We start from the raw sequence: 21,356 nt of genomic DNA, 5'->3' as shown, positions 1-21,356 counted from the left end.
TCTCCTGGCAGTTTGAATTGTTTCACTTGCCACTGAATATCTTTCTGTCATATGACCCTCTGGTGGAGCCAAGACCGAAGCCACCATCTCTGAATGAGAAAGAAGTGTGAGCCTTGGGGGTGCTGGGTCACACTGGACCCGGCCTCCAAGTGTCTCTCATAGTCTCTGGCAGGGGCTCCTACCTCCTCTGTCTCTCTCCTGGCCTCCTGCTCTGGCCTTCCTGACCAGTGGGTCTATGGCCACCCAGCCCACAGATGACCTTGACTGTGTTCTCTGGGCTTGTGCCCTCTGGGTCTGTCTTGTCTATAACTGTATCCCCAGGGCCCAGCATAGATACTCTCAGAAAACATTGGTGGAAAGAATTAATGGGTCCTCGAAGCTCCTGTGGCCTGCTGGGGTGTGGAGGTAGGGGTTTCAGTAAATCTGGAGCCCCAGAGCTTCCTGTCTCCCACCATGCCACCTGCTTTTGGCATGCATGGCAGCCTCTTGCGCCCACTGTTACTGACTGCCTTACCTGAGATGAGGCCTTGCTCCAAACCCTCCACCATTTCCCCACACCGTCTCATGGATGGCAACATGGCCAGTCTTGGGTAGTTGGGTGAGGGATGAATTTCACTCTGACTCCCCGCCTTGGACCTCCCTGCCCCACTCCAAAGGCTCGGACACCCCAGAAACACTTCCAAGAACACACTCTGAGGGGCCATGACTGCTCCCCACCAGCGCGCCAGAAGGGGCGAGTGAGAGTGTCCAGGAGGGGAGGGCTTGCTGCCGTACGCAGGCTGCGTGCCTCCTGAAACGTGCAGCAGCACATCTGCCCAGAGGAAAAGGGAGGCCCACAATTACAAGCTTTGTTATTTTTACTTTTTGGTGTGAGGGGCCATCTGTGCAGGTTTGAGCTTGTCTGGAGGAAACCACGATTTGTAGATGAAATTCAAAAGTAGCATTACTTTGCAGGCTGTCACGCTGAGACTTTCTCCAGGAGCTGGGGCAGCAGTGCTGATATTTTTATAGCATCAGAGTGTGCCAGAGTCCAGCAGCTGCTCGGGGTGAGTGAGCACATGGGGCCCTCCAGCAGAGCATCAGCACCCCCTCAGCAATGGTCTTCTCAGTGTGGGCTCCACTGAGGGTGCCAGGAGGGGCCTGGGTCACCAGCTGTGAGAATTGGCCCCCACTGCCTGGGAGGAGGGGGCCTGGAGGGTGGAAAGTCAGGTGCGGGGAGGAGGTTGGCAGTGCTGGAGAGTGGGAGCGGGAGCAGCTCTGGCCCCCTCCATTGTCACCATCGGTTCCTCTCAAACTACCTCAACGAACATGCAGTTGCAGACCCATCCTCAGGATATGCCAATGCCCCCACCTTCAGCTGCAGGTCACCCTCAAGCCCCCAGCGTGGAAATTCCACAACTGCCCTGTCCAAGGTACAGGTGGATATGGCCACATTGGGACCCCTTCTAGGATATTCCAACAAACCAGGGCTACCTGGGGTGGGGATGGAGAGCGCATGCCAATGTGAAGTGAGGGCAGGAGAGTCATCCAGACCCTATTCTGAAAGCCCTTTGGGGGTATTCCAGGTGAGGGTCTGGTACGGGGCTCTCGCTTTAATTAATGGCTGCCCACAGTCCGTGCACCACCCCACGCATCCGCGCTAATGAAGTTTATGTTCAGACAATGGCAGAGGTGTCAGGTGTGCACATTTGTCTCATTCATTTGTAACAGGAAACATTGCTTATCGCCTGCACGCTTTCCTCGGGCCTCTTCCTGGGCCCGATGCTCAGCAGCCCATTACGGGGCAGCACAGGAAGGAGGAGAGAAGGACACTGAGGTTTATTACCCTGAAGACTGGAAACTCTCCGAGGCCATTGCTCACAACTCCTCCCGGGTTCCAAGGTGAAAGGATGACAACAGACGTGGGCAAATAAATGATTCATGACACTTTCAGTCACTGCCGTGCCCCAAGCACACATACCCTTTCTAACTTATGCTAAATAACAAAATTTAGTAATAAGATACAGGGACTGTGGGAGGAAAGCAATCCATAACCTCCTTTTTTTTTTTTTCCTTTCTTCAAAAAAGAACGCTTAAGTGAGGATTGTGATTTGAGGACCCCCAGAGGGGTCCTTGGCTCTGAAATACTTCTACACACACACACACACACCCTGCCTGTCACTCCACCCAGAGGACTCGTTACCCGTGTCAGAGTACCTATATGTAGGGTTATGGCAAAGCAGAATGGAGGAGGGTGGGAGCAAGGCCTGGCTGGGGACACAGCAAATGGCCATTGCCAGGTGGGACTGCTGTTGGCATTGCCAGGGAGAGCCAGGGTACACAAATGACAGGGAGAGAGGCCCAGATGAGGGCTTCCAAGGCCTTGCTGGGCTCAGGCTCACTCTGGGCCTGACTAGCTGGGCAGACAGAGCTTTTTTTCTTTTCTTAACAGGAACAAAAGGATGAAATCATTAGTGTCAATTGGGCACATTCAGCGTAGATTACTGACGTACCATTGTTGTGAGGATAAAAGAAATATAATTAATAAAACCCACCCAGACCGCCTTTTGTGCTTCCTTTGAATACTTTATTGGCTTCTGCATCTATCTCATCCACAGACGAGCCATCTCTTTCCGCTGCCCTGGACATTGCTAAAATGAACAGTGTAGAAAATCACCCCCGGGATCTGGAAACTCATCTTTTTCAGTTATAATTTATCTTCTCATGCCTCAGTTTTCCCCATTACAGAGGCAGATTTAGAGCATTTTCCAGTAGCACAGAGCAGAGTTCCATTCAAGAAAGAACAAAGCCCACCCCAAGGCTGAGGCTTCTGAGGGAGGCCCAAGGTCCCTCCCACTCAAGACCATGTTCAGGCCACCTGGCAGAGCCAGTAACTTTTCAGGCACCAGCGTTTGGGTGGGGGTCCATTTTCTGGCAGCAGCCCTGGAATCACACCTGCCCCATCTCTGGCCTTGACATGCCCTAGCTGGGGGTCAAAGGTCACGCTGAGAGTCACCGGGAGGCCTGGAGGCCCAGGGAGAGGTGAGGCAAATCTCAGCCCCTGGCAGGCTTCCAGCTACCTGCTTGCCAGTCTGACGCCTGCCCTGCACACTGTTGCCGTCCTGACATCTAGAGAAATGAAACTCCTTTGCATGACAGGAAGTGGGGGGGGTTCCCTAAAGTGTGACTGCAAACCTGAAACACCCCAAACTCATGTCTTATCACCACCTGGAAGACTAGAGTCTGAAGAGAAACAGAAAGCAACTCAACCCCTGAGAGGCACATGCTTGTGGCCACACTGCCTGCTGGGTGGGTAAGGAACCGGAGGCCCGGAGCAGGCAAGTGATGAGCAGAAAGCCCCACAGGCCTTGGGGTGAGAGCCAGCTGAGACTCTCCCATAAATCCAGGAGTCTGAAACTCAGCTGCCTGTGGGAGCCAGGCAGGTGAAGAACATTCCTTTGGACATCAAGACACTTTGTCCTGAATATTAAACATGTTCAAATATTCTGCACTTCCAGGGAGAAATATGCTCTCTCTGCCACTTTTCTTGAGACATTCCACTTTCTTGATCTATACTGTTTTCTTGCTTTTGTTGGAGTCACAGGTCACCAAGTGAAGATCAACAGCAGTGGGCCCTGCAAGGCAGCAGGGAGTGGTGGGGATTCTGGTTCTCTGCAGACTGACTGTGCTGCCCAGAGCTGGGGAGCCATATCTGTATGTGAGCTTTCCCAAGTTTTAAACGTTGACTCAAATGTTTTAAAACCCCATTTTCAGCCCAAACACAACAAAGCCCCCACGCCAGCACAGGACCTACAGCCCTGAGGTGCAGCCTCTAACCTCCGTCCTGTCTGCTGCAGGGACCCTCACAGCTTCGGTTGGGGAGGGATGGAGGACACAGAACTCCCGGGGAATCGCTTCTGACCAAGTCTTTACCTCACACAGATTGAATGTTCGCTGCTTGTCTCTAACAAGAGATAACTCAGTTAGGTGCTTAGCAAGAGAGACACACAGAACTTTCCGGATGATTCAGGCTGTGACTGCTGGAATATATTAACTTTTGATTTTTTTTTTTTTTTTCTATTAAGAAAGGCATTGCTAGGCTGGTTCATCACAGTCCTGGGGAATGGATGGGTCTGTCTAGCTCTCTGTCTGATGATGCATTGGTGCCTGGGCGCTTGCTTGTATATCATCCCACCCTTGCAAACCTCCCAAAGACTCTTTCCTATTAATGTCTTGGTTTTCAATCTTAATGTTGGTCTTTTGCAAGTAGAAGGTAGCCTATGGGGACTTCCCTGGTGGCTCAGTGGTTAAGAATCCGCCTGCCAATGCAGGAGACACGGGTTCGAGCCCTGGTCCGGGAAGATCGCACATGCCACAGAGCAACTAAGCCCCTGCACCACAACTACTGAGCCCGCGTGCCACAATTACTGAAGCCCGTGCACCTAGAGCCCGTGCTCCTCAGTAAGAGAAGCCACCGCAATGAGAAGCCTGCACACCGCAACAAAGAGTAGCTCCCACTCGACACAACTAGAGAAAGCCCGCACACAGCAACGAAGACACAATGCAGCCAAATATAAATAAATAAATCAAAGAAAGAAAGAAAGAAAAGGAAGAAAGGAAGAAAGAAAGAAGGTAGACTATGTTCTTCTGGGCATGGAAAAGAAGAAACTTAATGAAAGTGATTATATATGTAAGAATCAATCCATCTACACATGGAGAAAATGTTTAATGTGCCAGGCCCTGAAATTATGTGCTAAGTAATGAAATCAATTGGCAGGCCACCACTGAAAAATAAAAATAAAAAAGGAGCAAGTTTGTATGTGTATGTGCATTTTAAACTACTTAGAGATGATACAATTGAATGAAACAACCCTGTAGAAAAACAGCAAACGTTTTCATTTATTTATATGCTAGTGTATGAACAGAAAACATTCTGGGATTTTCACTTTCTATGTTGTACGTGTTTGTACCATTCTAACTTATTATAACAAACATGCTCCACTTTTGTAATCATAGAAAAACCAATGAAGTTAAATAATAGCAATTTTACTGGGAAGAAAAGATGGCATTACCAAGTGCAGATGTGGGAAGGCAGGAACTCTCACACTCCCCACCTGGGAGTATAAATTGGCACAATTTGGGGGAGTAACTGACCACATCTAGCAAAATTGCAAAAGCACATGCCCTTTGACATGGCAATACCACATCTAGGAATGTGCCCTAAGGAAGTAACACACGTGACACACGTGTGCAGAAGATGTTGACTGTAGCACTGTCTATGATGGTGAAAAAATTGGAAACCGATATGTGGATCAGCATGGGAGAGAATGTATACATTTTGGTATATTCGCTCAAGAGAAAACTCTGTCACAGTTAAAAATGAATAAACCCAACCCTACATGTGTCAACATGGGTAAATCTTGAAACTAATGTTGAAAAAAACAGCAAGTGGTATTATGATGTGTGAGGCTTGATTCCATTTATGTGAATTTTAAAAACACCCAAAGCAATGTCTTCTGTAAATCTATTGCTTGTGAATCCAACTATAAATGATAAAATTCCAAAAATATGTGTGGAAATCATCCATACTGACCTCAGGGTGGTGGTTTCCTCTGAGGAGGAGAGAAAAACTATGGGATTAGGGAGGGTTACCAGGGGGCCATCAAGTGTGTCTGTGTGAGAAGTCAGGGAGGGCAAAAGTTTTCTGGAGGGAAGGTGGGGTCAGCAGTGCTAACTGTGGCAAAGATGCCCCGTGAGATGAAGGCTAAAGGGTGCCACATGGCCATCATGGGTGGCCTTGGCAAGGGTAGTGTGTGGTGCGTGGGGACAGAAGCCCCACTGGAGGAGCCTGAAGGAGGATGGACGGCAGGTGTACAATGATACTTTCAAGGAGGCTGTCCAGGAAGGGCAGGAGAGAGATGGAGCTGATGTCTGGGGAGGGCCAGGGGCAGACCTCGGGGGAGGAGCCTAGGGAGGCGAAGGGCGCCTCAGAGCAAGTGCCACGTGTTCTTGGAGTCCCCATTGCAGGGCTACTCCCCTCCAGGGCCTCAGTCTGACAGCCTACCTTAGTATCACCAGCAGCATCAGCGGCCATAATAGCAGCGGCAACCATCTTTTATTGTTTCTTTTTAATGTGCTAGGTGCTATGCTAAGCATTTTTTATGCATTCTCCCATTGAATCTCCCTCTTAACTTCATGGGGCAAATACTGTTATCATCCCCATTTCACAGCTGAGAACTACTAGGCTTGGAGAAGTTAAGCATGGTGCCCAAAATCACATTGTGAAGTGGCAGGGCCAGGTCCCAGCTCCAGGTAACTGCCTCCAGAGCTGAACGAAGAAATGACATCAGTGTGGGCCCCAGACAGGGTCCATCTCCTGCAGGAGGTGAGGTTCCAGCTGGCTGAGCATGCAGAGGTGCAGGGCCCGAGATCACTGTGGCCTGGGAGTGATGCATGGCAGTCCCTCAGGCAGGGCCATTTGGAAGTTACTTTCATTGATGCCCCTTCGTCTTCCTTCGTGCCCCTCGTGGCCTGCACAGTCACTTTTCTGTGGCACAGAAGCATGACTCTGGGCTTGTTTCCTCAACCTCTGTGCCCACATGTCGCTTTGAGCTCTCACTCTCCTCTTACACCCCAGCTCTGCTGCCAGGGATATCGGGCCCGTCTTGAGCTTGACGTGCAAAAGCCCTTTGTGATGTAGCCTTTGTCACCTCTTCTGCCTCGCCTCCCTCCTTCAACTCCACTTTTCCAGGCCTGCTGGGGAGGACTCAACAGCCTCCCTCGCAAGCACAGGTACGGCTCCCACTCCATGCTCGCCTTTCGTTTCGCTGCCCTCTGGAGGATTCCAGCTGTTCTTCTGTCTCCCAGGCTCTCATGAGCTCTCGGTGGTCTGTGCCCTGCATGCTTTTGTCTCCAGGGCTGGTAGCGCCCAACGCACTGCAGGGGCTCCCAGGGGAGGCCAGCTCACACATCATGCCAGGGACACCAGCATCAGACATGCACCTCACCGCACAGTCAGATGCTACACAATTTTTGGAATTGGCATTGATCAGTAAAATGATTTAAAAGGGGGGCAGAGGGAGTGTTTATTGAATAAAGGATAGCATTGCCCTCCTGTCTGAGGCTCCTGGGAAATAGTTACCTGTTAGCCTGTGAAGCTGAGCACATTAGAGTCTTCTGAGTTAAATTTGGAATTGGGATGGGGTAGGAAAAATCTATGCTCATTGAATACAAAATGCAATTGTCTGTCAGTGCAAGAACTAAAGAATCTGCCGCAAATTATATTTAAGACTCTATTGTCACAGGCAGATTAGCTAATGCTTGATTTTAAGTATAGGCTTCTAATGCTATTACTCCTGGTTAGCTCTGCCTGGCAGGTAACCTTGTGGAACAAATGACTGCATTGCTTGAATAACATATTTGATCAAACAGGACAATTCTTTCAAAAATTGAGTTCTCTGTGGCAATTTGAGACCTGTAATCAGCAAATTAGATGATTACAGCAGGGATAAAAATAGTCTTCTAACAATGTCCAAGGTATAAATGTGATTTGAATTTCAAAATGCTGAACATGTGGTAGGAAAATGCACGGTTGGGTAAATATGACTAGACGTTATCAGATTTGATTTATCTTTCCATCCCTGCTCTGAGGTACAGCCTAATTTTGCCCAGATAAACTCCAATCTCCTTTGGGTCTGAGTTGGAGAAGTGTAGCCTCACACTAAGCTCCAAATCTTAAAGGACCCCACAGTTTTGCTTACCGGCCTCAGGAACATGAACCTCAGCATCCTTTATTCACCCACTGGTATGAAATGACCTCCGTGAAACAACGAGCTGTCCAAGTTCCATACGGGGGACCTTGGAAAACCTTCAGCACCCACCACCTGAAGACCAGTGTTTTCTTTCTTGGGCACGGGGGACAGAGACCTGACAGCAGCCCTGATGAGGGCCAGTGTGTGAATTCTGTGAGCTGGGGTGGGATGTGAGGGTGTGGTGTGCTCTACCACGATCCAATCAGTCTTTATGGTTGCTTTTGGTAAATTACTGTTTCTCTAGCTCTAACACAAGTTAAGTTAGAACAAGGGCCCACACTCCCGTTGCTTTTCTGGGTCCTTCCTGCTGACACATCTCTGCCTCAGAGCATTTGTTCACCAGAGGTGACTAGAGCTGCCACTTCCAAACGGTCCATGAAGCATTTACCTCAAACTTGCTTTCAAACCAGTGTTTCCTCACATTTGCCAAATATAAGCTCTCAAACTTATATAAAACTTTGAAAACAGAAATGTGTTCAGTGCCATATTTTTGCACAGAATGTCAAATATAAATTAACCACTTTTAAGATTTTTCAAGTCACAAATGATCACCATTAAAAATTCACTACTTGGGCTTCCCTGGTGGCGCAGTGGTTGAGAATCTGCCTGCCAATGCAGGGGACACGGGTTCGAGCCCTGGTCTGGGAAGATCCCACATGCCGCGGAGCAGCTGGGCCCGTGAGCCACAATTGCTGAGCCTGCGCGTCTGGAGCCTGTGCTCCGCAACAAGAGAGGCTGCGATAGTGAGAGGCCCGCGCACCACGATGAAGAGTGGCCCCCGCTTGCCGCAACTAGAGAAAGCCCTCGCACAGAAACGAAGACCCAACACAGCCATAAATAAATAAATAAATAAATAAATAAAATTAAAAAAAAAATACATACTGAAAAAAAGCACACAATTTATACGTGTACATCTCTATAAAAAAAAAAATTCACTACTTATAAGGCAAGAGCATCTCTGAGATGAAGAAATAATTAGCTAGGAGTATCATTTGACTAAATACCATTACATGTAGATTTATAATGCATATTAAGAAAACTGTATTAGAACTGCCAGAACTATAACATCACAATGTGAAAAAGTAGGATCGTGCTCAAATTTCATATAAATATGGTAGATTAAAAGTGGCTGTTTTTCTTTCTACTTCAGATAGATTTTTGCAAAATAATAAAATACCAAGTTGAAATAAATGATATTTATTTGCTCATTCACCCTCCCTTAATGAACCCATACATACACCAAAGCACTGTGAGAAAATGAAACAAGACTTGACGAGGCCATCACTTCGGGAATGTCCCACAACACATGGTGTGACCTGTACACACTGGGCCTCACAGGGGACAGTAGCCGCCCCTGCTGGCAAGGCACTTGGTGATTGCATCAGTGGTCAGGGAGCAGGCTATATACGAATATCACGGCCTTGAACTACATATAATTCTACTTTGCATTTTCTTGTTCAAAGCGTAGTTTTAGGCTACTATGTTAACAAGTTCTCCAAACAAAAAAAATACTTTAGGTTAAGCTTTGGGTAAGGATGAAAAGAGTATTAAATAACACTAATTACAGATACTTTATGACCCTTGTCCTGTGCTCGGGAAGGAATCATACCTAAGAATCCTCTCGATGCAGACGTGACTTCACTACTATCACCACAGCCATCCAGTGAGCCCGCCCGGAGCCACCACTGCACAGGGCACTGTTGGAAGATGCCAATCAGAGCCTCATTCCAGCTCAGGGGCCCTGAGGAGGCCTGTGAGGCTGCACCTGAAGCTCACTTCAGAAGTTTTCTTTTAATGTATTTGCTTGAGAGGCTTGAGCTTCGAGAAGCATGAAGTTAAAAGAGAGAACCTGATATAGCCGCAGTCAAAGTTGACTCCTAACTTAAATTACCAGACATAGCTCATAAAACCAGCTGTCTCAAAGACAGTGTTTTATCTTTATTAAAAAACGGATAAACATAGCAGCACTTACAAAACAATAGTTCATAAAAGGCATTGTACACTGTCAACTGATAGTATGGAAAGGGGAGGCCCCCAGCATAGCTGGTTGTGGGCTGCGCATCGTAACGCTCACAACCACCTGTTCCACTTAATACGACTCGACCCAGAACAGCCAGGGGGAGACCAACAGCAACATGGCACTCCTCAACTTCAAGCCTTTGTTATTTGTGTGAACAGTCAATCAAGTCAAGTAGCACCCTCCTTAGCAGCATGTGGAGCACTCATTGGTGTTCTGGAGGTGGCTGGTGTACTTGACCCACTTATTAAAAAAATCTAAGCATTCAATAAAAAACACTTCTCCCTGTCCAATGCCATCCACAGAGGCCTTCTGTTGCGGAAGAGACATGCTCTTCCATTTAAATATCTGTAAAAGCTAACGCACGCCTCTGCTGCAGTAGACGGGAGAGAACTGGGGGCAGGCACTTCCGCACAGCTGTCTTTGGTGAGGATGCTGGTGTGGTCATGCTGTTCCTTGCCCACTGCTCTGCTTCTTACTGCTCTGTGGGGGGGTGAGGACCCCAGTGGGGAGAGGAGAAATCCTATTTTCTTCAGACAATATGGCTTTCTTTACTTGGGCTTTGTCCTGTTGATAAGAATAAAAGCCAGAAATGTTAAAATGGAAGAATGTATCCTTTGGGCTTCACTTACTTTGTGCTTTTTCCTACAGAGATGAGTGAAGGAAAAAAATAGCAAAGAACAATCTAAAAGTCTCTGGGCTACATGATACTTAGAGACAGGATCTGTTGACCACCATTTTTCTTTGCCACGGAATTAAAAGAATTGGAGTCTTTCTGGGATATCTGGAGCCTGTGGGAAAGAGAGTGAAGAGGCTGCTCGGGCAGTTTTAAGAATTCGTCTGGGAAACAAGGAACAGTACTGACCAGCAAATCCAAGCTGTTTATATGGGTCTGGATGTTGTGTGCATCTTCAGCAGGAACTCCCCTGAAGTGCTTAAGTTTGGAACTTCCTGTTTCCCTTATAACCATGGCAAATGGAACCATCCACTTGACACACCTCTCTATATCACACCACTGATACCCTGCAATGAAAATACATATTAGGCTCAATCTGAGGCCAACAACTGGTTTATAAGTTCAATACACCTGTGAATGGACTGGAAAGCCAACGTACCTGAAACCTTTTGCATCAATTCAGATGAAGAGAAATGATACAAGGCAGAAGCAGCAAGTACCCCGTAAGAAAATTCTAAGCAGCCGACATCCAGGACACAGAGATCTAAAAGCTATGGAGAAGAAAAGAACACTGAGGGACACGGCCAACACACATCCCTTCTAGAGTTACTCAGTCTAGTGGTGGGGTAGGTCGCCCCACAGAGGTAATAAAGCCACTTACCTCTGCAATCTGTATGAAGATTTGCTGAGGATACTGCGGCAGGAGCACTTCATAAAAATCATTTAGATATGCAACCTGCATGTATACATTCAGCCAGGACACAATGGTCAGGGGACTTAAATGCCACTTAAGGGCCTAAGGGAAAACAGAGAGAAAAGAGAGACCAATGGTTGAAAAAAGAAAAACACATTTCTACTCCCTTTGGTCCTCTAAAGGAGTTCAAAATGCAGCCATTTCCCATGCCACAATGTGTCCAGCTGGAGAACACCTAGCCAGATGTACTCATGCTGAATATAGAAAAGATATTATGTAGGAATTTTTAAAAAGGACTGAAAAACTAACTTGTAACCTACCTTCATAATGATTAATTCCATGGTAAGAATTTCATCTCCTGAACAAGCCCCATCTGTAACATAAGCAAACTGGTGCAACTTTGGAGGATAGATTTCCTGAAAGGAAATAAAAGGAAGATACTACTAGCAAAAAGTCCATCTCTGATAGTTTTAGCTTATAATGTACCTCCCAAATTATTCTTTTTAGTATGCTGACATAGAAAGAAAGAAAGGGTACACTGATGGGATAAATACAAGAGCCACTCCAGTGGTTCAAAATGCATTAATTGTGAAAGAAATGAAACACCTACCCACATCAATCAATCAATCAAACTTTTACTCAATGGGGAGCTTTGAAATTTTCACCTTTTCAACATGTTTGAAAGCTGTGCCCATCCACCCTTCTAATCACACCAAAATTTTAATCCTCTTAGGTCAAAGTTCAATTTTTTTGATTAAAGGAATTATATTAACCTAAGCATTTTATATACTCATACTTTTCTTGGTTAATTTCTAGCTTTTTTGTGTGTGTGGCTGAACTTTAGAAGGCCTCAAATTAGAAAAATTTAGACAAATAGTTGACCTCTTCCCCTAATCTCAGTGGAGCTCAAACACGTACTACATAACAAATATTTGAAAATTATTTACCTCAAGTTTGGCAGCAATAAATAAAGATGAAATCCCAATAAGCTGTAAAAGCGTTTTTACAACATTTTGTTGTGTTGCCATATACCGATCAAAGAAATCCTGTGCCAAGTAAAATGTCTCTCTGTGAAGTTTATAGACTTCACACACCTGAAAAAATAGTAAGTTTTAGAACAGTTACTTGAGAAAAAAAGAAAGACAAAAAACTTGTCATGAGTTTGGTGAAGGATAATATAACCAAATCAAGAGAGAGAACCTGGCTTTTCTGAAAGGATGGTTACCTTGCTTGTCCCTAAGCACATGCACAATGGAAAACTGGAACTCAGGTATAAGGATGAAGTGTTCTGTGATCTATAATGTAAGAGCAAATGCTCATAGGCTGCGGAAAGAAGGTACATTCACAGCCTGTTAAAAGCAGCATTTCAAGGAAAAATGGAATTTTCTCAAAGAAAGGTGTCCCCCTTTATAAGTTTCATTATGACATGAGGAAAGAACTACCATATTTCTTCACAATGGGCACTATCAGTATGAAAGTTTGAAAGCTGGAACATACATTTATTTAAAGACTACAACACTAAACACTAAAACACTGTTAATCTGTTAATCACAAGAGGCAAATGGTGTTTTAAAAACATTAAACAAAAGACTCGGAGACCTAGCATAGGCTCCCTTTAGACAAACCCATTTATCTCGGATTATCTCAGACTATAAAATTAGGACAATACCTGTTTTGCCTACCTCACAGGATTGCTGTGAGGTATGGTGAAATAGTGTACATGATGGAGTTGAAAAGGACCAAGGAAATATTAGACCTCAATTCATTACTGTCATCAAATGTCTGATTGTGCATTTAAAACTGCTGTTCCTAAACAGTATATCCCATGTAAGTACACTTCATGGGGTTAATAAGTAGAAAAGGCACCAAAGGAAACAACAAACAGAACATTAGTAGAAAACTCCATCAATCACCAAAGAATGTTTCTGAAGTCCAGGTGGAGCCATATTTAGAGTTAGTTTTTATAAAATAACACAACTACAATAGGATTAGACGTAAAATTAGAGCTTCTGTTCTCTAAGGAACAAACTTTCAGACTATTTTACCCAGCTCACCATTGGGCACACAGCGTAAGCACTGCCTTTCTTACGTACAGACTTCTTGGCTGGGCTAGGGGCTGGGAAACTTAACATCGCTGCAGACAAGCCTGCCTGTGAACTGTGGACTCCAGTCTCGTCCCACTGAAGACATAAAGGTTACCATTCTTTTCTATCCTTTCAATAGCATTACATGACTTTTTTGATTGACTTGCAGGGAAAATCATTTCTTTAAAGTATCAATTGCATCAATGGCATCAATTGCATTATATAAAATAGAACCTCTCAGTCACATCTTATGAGCTGAAGCCTGAGAGGTTAAAGCATACCACATCTAATGCTTCAAGGAATTATAAAATGTTCCAAAAGGCCCATAAGGGCTACGTGCCATGGTGGGTCTGTGGACAACTGCAAGGCCAAACAATTTGTACATTTGTACATTTTCTATGTTGACATTTTCAGGGACCAATAAAGAAAAGCAAATTAAGAATGATAAAAATAGCTATCTTTTCTTGCCTACTATGTAAACTGTACTTCATATACACTATTTCTAATCCACACAAACTCTGCAAGCAAATATTGCTAGAAAACATTACAGATGAGAAAACCAAGACTCAAAGTTAAGTGACTTGCCTGACTGAGGCACACAGACGTTAAACGGCAGCAGGGGATTTGATTCTAGGACAAGCACAACAGGGGTACACATACCCCTGCTAATACAGACTTCCTAAAGGGTACGTGGCACAGTTCATTTTTAGGGAATACTTAGACACTCAACTTCCATATGTGCTTTCATATAACGGATCTGCCTGAGATGTCCTTCCACATCACAGAAGAAAGCCCACTTGTCACCCACCCAAGGCTTACAGAGGTGTCCAGGAAGTGTCCTTAATTGAGCCACTACCGAGTCACCCACACTTCCTCCCAGAAAGAGGTGCACTGCCTATACAATATTACTTTTTATGTTTGACAATTATTTATCACAATTTTTAATACTTGTTATTTTGATCAATTATTGTAGAGAAGTATGATAGTGTGATCAATAAAAGATTTGATCAATATATTTTGTTAGGATAAAATTCTGTGGGTAAAGAGAAATGAATCCCAAGGAGTTAAAAAGAAACACTGTAAATTTTCTGACTTAAAGATAAATTTGTTCATATATTTTTAAAACATTTGGTAGTGGCTATCAAATAGCTGTTACCCACATTCCACTGTGTTCACTCAAAAGCAATTTGAGCGTACAGACTGAAAGATCAAATATCAATATTTATGATTAATTGGAAAATACAACCTTTGCAACTATTTAAACTTTGAGAAAAAAAATTAGATGCCAACTTAAAAATATCTAAGGGGTAAAGATGCTTCAGAAATTCTTTTAAGGAAGTACATAAGCAAAAATGTTAGGCCACTGTACTATAGATACCACAGTTCAGACACACAGAATGTGTCAATGGAATCAAACACTTGAAGAGATTATAACAGCACAGAAGAACCTAGAAATGGCCAATGCTTCTAGTTAACAGGAAGGCTCCAGCTCACCTCCATTAACCAATCTAGAAGAATCGCTCGCATTTTAGGCTGCAGAAGAGGGTGCCGCTGCATAAAGTGCTTATCCCTCAAGTATGTCTTTTCCTTGTTTAACATGATTTTCCATACTTCCTCTCTATTTGCCCAGCTACAAAAAACAAAAGCAAGCAAAAGACAGGTGTCAGTATGCATCCATACTAGTGAGGCGGGAGTGCACACAGGGAGTAAGAGATCCAGAAGGTACTCAGCAGCCAGCTTACTTCAGTACAGGCAGTGGCGAGGCTCTGGATGGTGTGCAACTCTCAGGCTTATATGCAGAATTTGGGTATACGAGCTCATCCTCTTCTTTGTCAGGTGTGGGAATCAAGGAGCAGGGGTTTTCACAGACTGTATTACTGTCCCAAGGCTGTAAAGAAAGACACATTAAAAAAATGTTTGATGTAAACCAGCTGTTTTTACATTCATTGATTTGTCAAACAGCCAGTAAAACAGAAAATGTCTTCACGCTGGAGAGAAATCTCTAGGCCTAAGTCAATATTCTGGCCTAAATTAAGATGGAGATAGCATGGAAGACACAGAAATGACTCCAAGCTTTCATTTCATTTTGTCATTAGCTTAGGAGTCTATGCAGCAAAACCTAAGAAAACTACAGTCAGTAGCATTTTACCCTCCACATCATCATCCTCATATGAAGTGTTTGAGCAGCAAAATAGATGCAGGAAGGGTAAGACAAAATGCAAACAGCTCTTACGTTACCAAAAAAACAAAAGAATAAAATCTATTGGCAGCTCAGTAAGATACTGAGCATGACTCCTAAAGTGTGTTGTAAGATTATTTGGTCACAATTCAAAGATTTGGTTTTTTCATAAGTACAACTAACCTAATGAAATGTCTTAAAAGTGAAAGACAATTTCCAGTAAAAGCATTTACATAAGCACTCCACAATCACAAGTATAGAAAAATCAAAATGTAAACTGATTGCCATCTATATTTAAAGTCTCCCCACTTTAAAACAAAACCCACCAAATGCGACATCTTCCTTTGGTTGCAGGTCAAGCCAAAATTATTACATAACGGGGACCTTTCCTTTTCCTTAACTCAAAATGAAACAAAAGGAGTATCCGCCTAGTTAAAACCGAATCAAGCAATAGTCACAGGATATATTAAAAAGTCTGTAGAGAGAAAGCTTAGATATTCCTGAAGACCTCTGAAACCCACTCCAAAGCCTTGCAGAGTGATAAATGCTAATTGAATAAACCATCATTAAAAACCCAAACAATGCTTCTTTTAAAGATTCCAGATACTTAAGTCAATTTTTAATATTTGGAAAATAATTTCATTTTGCCATTTAACATGTTTCCTTTTTTTTTTTTTTTTAAGAGGTTAATTACATAGTCTTTGAATACAGTTGAAGATATCAGAGTCCTTGACTGTGCTTTTTATTTATTCAAAGGTGGAAATTTTTTTTTTTTTAATTTTTTATTTATTTATTTATTTATTTATTTTTGGCTGTGTTGGGTCTTCGTTTCTGTGCGAGGGCTTTCTCTAGTTGTGGCAAGTGGGGGCCACTCTTCATCGCGGTGCACGGGCCTCTCACTATCGCGGCCGCTCCCGTTGTGGAACACAGGCTCCAGACGCACAGGCTCAGTAGTTGTGGCTCACGGGCCTAGTCGCTCCGCGGCATGTGGGATTGTCCCAGACCAGGGCTCGAACCCGTGTCCCCTGCATTGGCAGGCAGATTCTCAACCACTGCGCCACCAGGGAAGCCCTAACATTTTTCCTTTTAAAGCTACTCTATTATCTTACTCTAAAGGACTATTATTGGTTTTTAAAATTATAAAATAGTAATTTTATTGAAGACAGGGAATGTTAACAATCCTGCCAGTATGGAAGCTCTGTGAAAAAGTCTGAGACTCTTGGCTTTTTTTTTTTTTTTTTTTAAAGCAGAGAGATCATTAATATTGACTAGAAAAGAGACAACGGAGAGGACTATAAATGAACATGGAAACTTGGGCTCTAAGTGCTGCCTGGAAGATATGGGACAGGGTGGCTATCACAGCACACCGGTCACTTTCAGAGGAAGCCAGAGCACTTTCAGGGTACTGAGAAGAGCAAAGCAGGATAAAGCTCTTCTCCATCCAATGTGCAAAGAATTGGGCATGCAAATTAACCATGACAGCTCTTGCCAACAGCTGTTGAAGAAGGGCAACATCCTCTTCCAGTTCTAGTATCATGTGCTGGTAGTATTTCCTTGACTCAAAAAGGGTCACATTACAACTGCTTTAGGTTGCTCTTCATTCAACAATGAATTCTAGTTTTGAAAGCAGAAGCTGGTTGTCACCCTCTATAGCCACATGGCTGAAATAGCTGAGAGGAGGCTTTTGGAGATAAAATGGTAACATTTCCCTACCTGTAGTTCACAGACAGATTGGGTGAACCACAAGCAGACAAATGGTCCCCAAAGTTGGCCTTTTAGGAACCAGTGGATGAAGCAGAATAATGAAGTCTGTATCATTTAACTTGAGTGTATACCATGTCTCAAAGAAAGCAAGATCAGTCTGACTTTAGGAAGGAACGGGGTAACAGCAAGAGACCAATTTTGATTATTCCCAACAACCCCTGACTCCTTATGCCACTTTTAACTAAGAATAAAACTACCTTATGCAAAATTATGTTCTGAGAAGTAACTAATAGAAATTCCAGGACTCCACTTCAGTAAAAAAGTTGGGTCTCATGCAAAAAATTGAACAACAAAAATGGATATGTTAAATAGACTTTAGATAAAAGAGTATTATCTTCATTGAGAAAAACCTAAGGTAAGAATCAAAGGTTCCATGTGGTCTTGATGAAGCAGTTTCATGGAGTTGAGCATGAGGGCTGCCAAGTAGCTCAGAGCTGTTAAACAAGGCTGAACTATGATAACTCCAGAGAAAAATTCTGTATAATTAATTGGCAAAAAGGTTGTTACCCCAAAATTCTAGCTTCATGAATCTACACAGAGAAATAACATAAGACATTGATTGCTCCATAAATGATGGGTAATTTTCAAGCTATCTACTTTGCAAAATGTGTAGAAACCTGTTGTCGTTAATCTCTGAACAACCATGAAAACGCCTTCTAGTGGGAAATAATATGGCTATTCATGTATCACATCTATCAACTCTCTGCAGTCCAAGGATAGGACCAAAGCCCTGTCTTAGGCACCCTAGGCACAGCTCAGGTTATCTTTGAGAACAGAAACTACTCTAAAACTCCAAGAAGTCAACAGGGACAGCTTTGCTTCATCCTCAGTTAAAAACTTCAATTCAAAACACAGGCGGGAAAATAACCAATCTTGAATTTCACAAAGTAGAGGTCCATTTTAGTAGAAATCCACAAAAATTAACTTGCTTGGTTCGAAGTCTTTACAGGGAGAAAAAAGGAAAAAAAGGAAAGAACTTGGAATGCACTGTCTTATTTCCTTTCCTAGAGTGAAGTATTTCTTTTTCTAATACAGCAAGGAAATCATCAAGCCATTGTTCAATATTCAGTGGAACCTCCCCAGAAATACTAATTACTAGGGTCTTATGTGCAGTAACAACTTGTTACAAATAATGGGGCCCTCGGCTTTGAAGCCCTTCACTCTTCCGAACCCAGCTGCTATGGCTGTTGCTCACTGCCCTACAAAGCGATGTGCTGCCACTGCTAACCGAATCAGGTATCCTCAGCTCAAATACTATTCCTGCTCAGCTTTCATCTGCTATAGCGTCAGAAAGCCTAATCAGCTAGTTTGGAGATAGGCTGCTTCCCCTACTAGAGCCATAACTACAGGCTCCAGCCATTTCTGGAGGCAGAGAGATAATGCAAGCTTTTTCTGCTAGGAACGTCTGATATTATGATGATACCATGAGCATGCAAGAAATATGGTGGGAACTCCATGAAGGAGGGGCAAGAGAAATGGACTAGTCAATTTTAAAAATGTGTTGAGATGCACATATCATTACACAGAATGTCCTACTAATACTCTGGTGGAGGCCAGATCAAGCTCCAGGTGGCAGTGATCACTGTAGGTAATTGCTGGATGGGCCAGAAGAACTTTCAGAAAGGGGGAAAAAGTTTGAAACATGACCTAAAGGGGGTGGGAGCAGGGAAGGGAAGTCCTTAAGCACCATGACGAAGAAACACAAGTGTGGATGTGTGCTTATGTGTACACACAAACCCCTATTCTCACAGTTACCCAAAGAGCTCTGTGTCAGGAGCCCTCCCCGCAGTTCACCAGCCCACAGAGAGGCTGTAGGACAGGCTCCGCCCCTGGCTTGCACAGGACTCTGGGTTACTTTCTTCCTCTAACTGAGTCTCAGTTTCCTCAAGGGCAAAAGGAGAGGACTGGGTTATGTGAGGTCCATTCTGGTTCTTCCAGACATCAGCGCATATTTGTCATCTCAGGGATGTCAGTCAGGAACACAGACCTTCCCGGAATCTCAAGGCTGGCAGAGGTCAGTGCCCACTGACAGGCACAGCGCTCAGTCGTATGGACTGTGGCCACAGTTAGAGAAAAAGCCTTCAGCGGAAGGCAAGGAAGTATGAGACTTAATGTGACCCCAAAAAAGGAGACCCTCAACTTAGACCCAATCAGAAAATGTACCTACCTGACTGCCACACTGGCTTCTCACGGTCCTGTCAATTTTGGCAACTTCTTCATCTGGATCCTGCAAAAACTAACATAAAACAACCCACACCCCAAGGAAACACACCAAACAGCCCAAAGACAAAAACACAGAGAGAAGAAAAAGAAAGCTGGTAAGGTTATGAGCACCATTTCTGCCAAACGCATCCCCCTTGACCCCCTTATCAATAAATATGAGGTCAGAACCCAGCCTGGTACCCAGGTAAGATGGGGGGTGGGGGGGAATCCTCCCCCACCTGTCTCCTTTGTACTCACAACGGCCACATTTGCCTTCCTTTTCCTGGAGCGAACAGAGACATCGGTGCCGCTTTCCTCTTTCATGGTGCCGGGTTCCTTCCCATCCCTGAAAAGCCAGGATGGCACGGAGGTAAGAGTTCTCCCCAAATCTCGGCCCACCCCTCCCCCACCACTGCACACCTTCCCCTTCCCCGCAGCGGCCAGGCCACTCACCTCTCCTTCTTTTCCCTCGGCATGGCGCTGGGCGCAGGATCAAACCTCAGGCCTGGGGGCACGAAGCGGCAGTGGGGTGAGGACGGCCGGCGGAGGGGACCAGGGCCCGCCGGTCCGTCCCGGGCACCCCTCCCCCTCCCGCGCGGGCGGCAGCAGCGGCGGGAGCCTCCCGGGCCGGTCGGGAAAATGGCCGATGGGCCCGGGGTGGCCTGTCACCCGCGGCGCCGCCAGCGGCCCGCGATGCCGGGTCGGAACCTAGGGTGGGGGGGGGGCCTCGACGCCCCCCGAAACCCTCGCCGGCCCATCGCCTCCCTCGGGGCCCCGGCTGCCTCAGTCTTCCCCTCAACACCTCCCCGTAAGCTGTCCCTGAGTCACCCTACCGGGTCACCCCGCGCTGACGCCTCCAGGGACCCGGCGACCCGGCCTCGCCCCACCCCCACCCCGGCCCGGCCCGACCCGGGCGCTCCAGGAGTCCCAGCCTGCCGCGCCGTCCGGCAGCCCGCGGCGGGGTCCTTACCCGAAGCCGTCTCCGCGGCAGGCAGGCGGGCTGCACGAGCTGAGGCCGGAGGCAGGAGGCAGAGGCGAGCGGGAAGCCGGGAGGCGGGAGGCTGCGGCGGGCCGAGCGCGCGGCGGTGGCGGGATCCGCGCCTGCCCCCTACACCGCGCTGGCGGCCGAGCCGGCTGCTCCTGCGCCCGGCTAAGAGCGGGACATTTAAAAATCCCTGCGCGCGGAACGGGCCCCCGGCCCGCCCTCGCGCCCTCCCGCCCTCCCGCCACCCTCCGCCCCGCCCCGGCCGGCTGGGAGCCCCTCAGCGGCCGCCCGAGGGCCCGGGCCCGCCCAGCCACCGCCCTCAGGACCGCCCCACGCGGCGCGGGCCGGCCCCAGCGCTCCGGACCGCCAGGGGCGGGGCCAGCGCGGGGCGGGGCTAAGTGACAGGGCCTGCGCGCCGGAGAGGCGAGGCCCGGAGGCCGGGCGGGGCCTGCGCGGCTAGAGCTGCCGAGCCCGCGCGGGGCCGGACTCGTGGGCTGGCCCGCGCGCGCGGGGGGGCGGGGCCGCGCAGGCGGGACGCGGGGGAGCTCTGGCGCGAGCGCGGCAGAGGGGCGGGCCGCCGGGCTCTGGGGGCGGAGCCGAGCGGCGCTGGAGCGGCAAAAAGCCGCGTGGCCTGCGCGGGTGGAATGTAAACACGGCTGGCGGCTGGGGTTCGGGCCCCGGCTGGGGTCTGCCAGAAGACCCGACGTCCGTCGGCCTCCGGCGCGCGCGGCTTGTCCCTCCTTGCACGTCCTCCCCGCCCCCGAGACGCAGGGTTCCGGGCCCTGAGTCGGGGCGGGGATGTGCCCAAGGTCACAGCGCCTGGTCACAGAGCCTGGAACCAGGGCCTCAGGCCGCCTGATCTGGGGCCCCCTGGGGAACAGCTGTTACTCCTGGACGCGCGTCCATCCCTCTGTCCATGAGTGCTTGCGTCCATTCAGCTAATAGTAGAGCACCTTCCATGTGTG

General features: G+C 46.6%; 2 protein-coding genes across 3 annotated transcripts; one reads left to right on the top strand and one right to left on the bottom strand.

Annotated features, from left to right (window-relative positions):
- Positions 1–9,010: 9,010 nt before the first annotated feature.
- On the bottom strand, positions 9,011–20,579 carry CCNE1 (cyclin E1). Of its 2 annotated transcripts, none has more exons than XM_068527634.1 (12): positions 20,377–20,579; positions 19,860–19,911; positions 19,665–19,752; positions 19,372–19,440; positions 15,004–15,149; positions 14,756–14,891; positions 12,125–12,271; positions 11,498–11,593; positions 11,145–11,279; positions 10,923–11,034; positions 10,673–10,830; positions 9,011–10,374 (listed from the first exon to the last, which is right to left on the bottom strand). In XM_068527634.1, the coding sequence occupies exons 2-12, from the start codon at positions 19,880–19,882 to the stop codon at positions 10,252–10,254; spliced, it is 1,233 nt and encodes a 410-aa protein (XP_068383735.1). In that variant the 5' UTR covers positions 19,883–19,911; positions 20,377–20,579; the 3' UTR covers positions 9,011–10,251. The 2 variants fall into 2 exon arrangements, with proteins under 2 accessions (XP_068383735.1, XP_068383736.1); XM_068527635.1 differs by having other exon boundaries at positions 19,372–19,431.
- LOC137752394 (proline-rich protein 2-like) lies at positions 19,881–20,789 on the top strand. Its single transcript, XM_068527115.1, has one exon. It carries the CDS (start codon positions 19,881–19,883, stop codon positions 20,787–20,789), a length of 909 nt encoding a protein of 302 aa, XP_068383216.1.
- Positions 20,790–21,356: the final 567 nt, after the last annotated feature.

Source organism: Eschrichtius robustus, chromosome 19, assembly GCF_028021215.1.
Source record: "Eschrichtius robustus isolate mEscRob2 chromosome 19, mEscRob2.pri, whole genome shotgun sequence".
Taxonomy (NCBI): domain Eukaryota; kingdom Metazoa; phylum Chordata; class Mammalia; order Artiodactyla; family Eschrichtiidae; genus Eschrichtius; species Eschrichtius robustus.
The sequence above is the reverse complement of the archived record's forward strand: the minus strand, read 5'-3'. Positions and strand labels throughout refer to the sequence as shown.

Coding starts and splice junctions, on each gene's coding strand:
- LOC137752394 (XM_068527115.1), top strand. CDS start 19,881: ATGGCGCTGGGCGCAGGATCAAACCTCAGGCCTGGGGGCACGAAGCGG.
- CCNE1 (XM_068527634.1), bottom strand. CDS start 19,882: ATGCCGAGGGAAAAGAAGGAGAG. Junction 19,441..19,664: donor GGAAGGCAAATGTGGCCGTT/GTGAGTACAAAG, acceptor GTTTTATGTTAG/TTTTTGCAGGATCCAGATGA. Junction 15,150..19,371: donor GAAGCCAGTGTGGCAGTCAG/GTAGGTACATTT, acceptor CTTTCTTTACAG/CCTTGGGACAGTAATACAGT.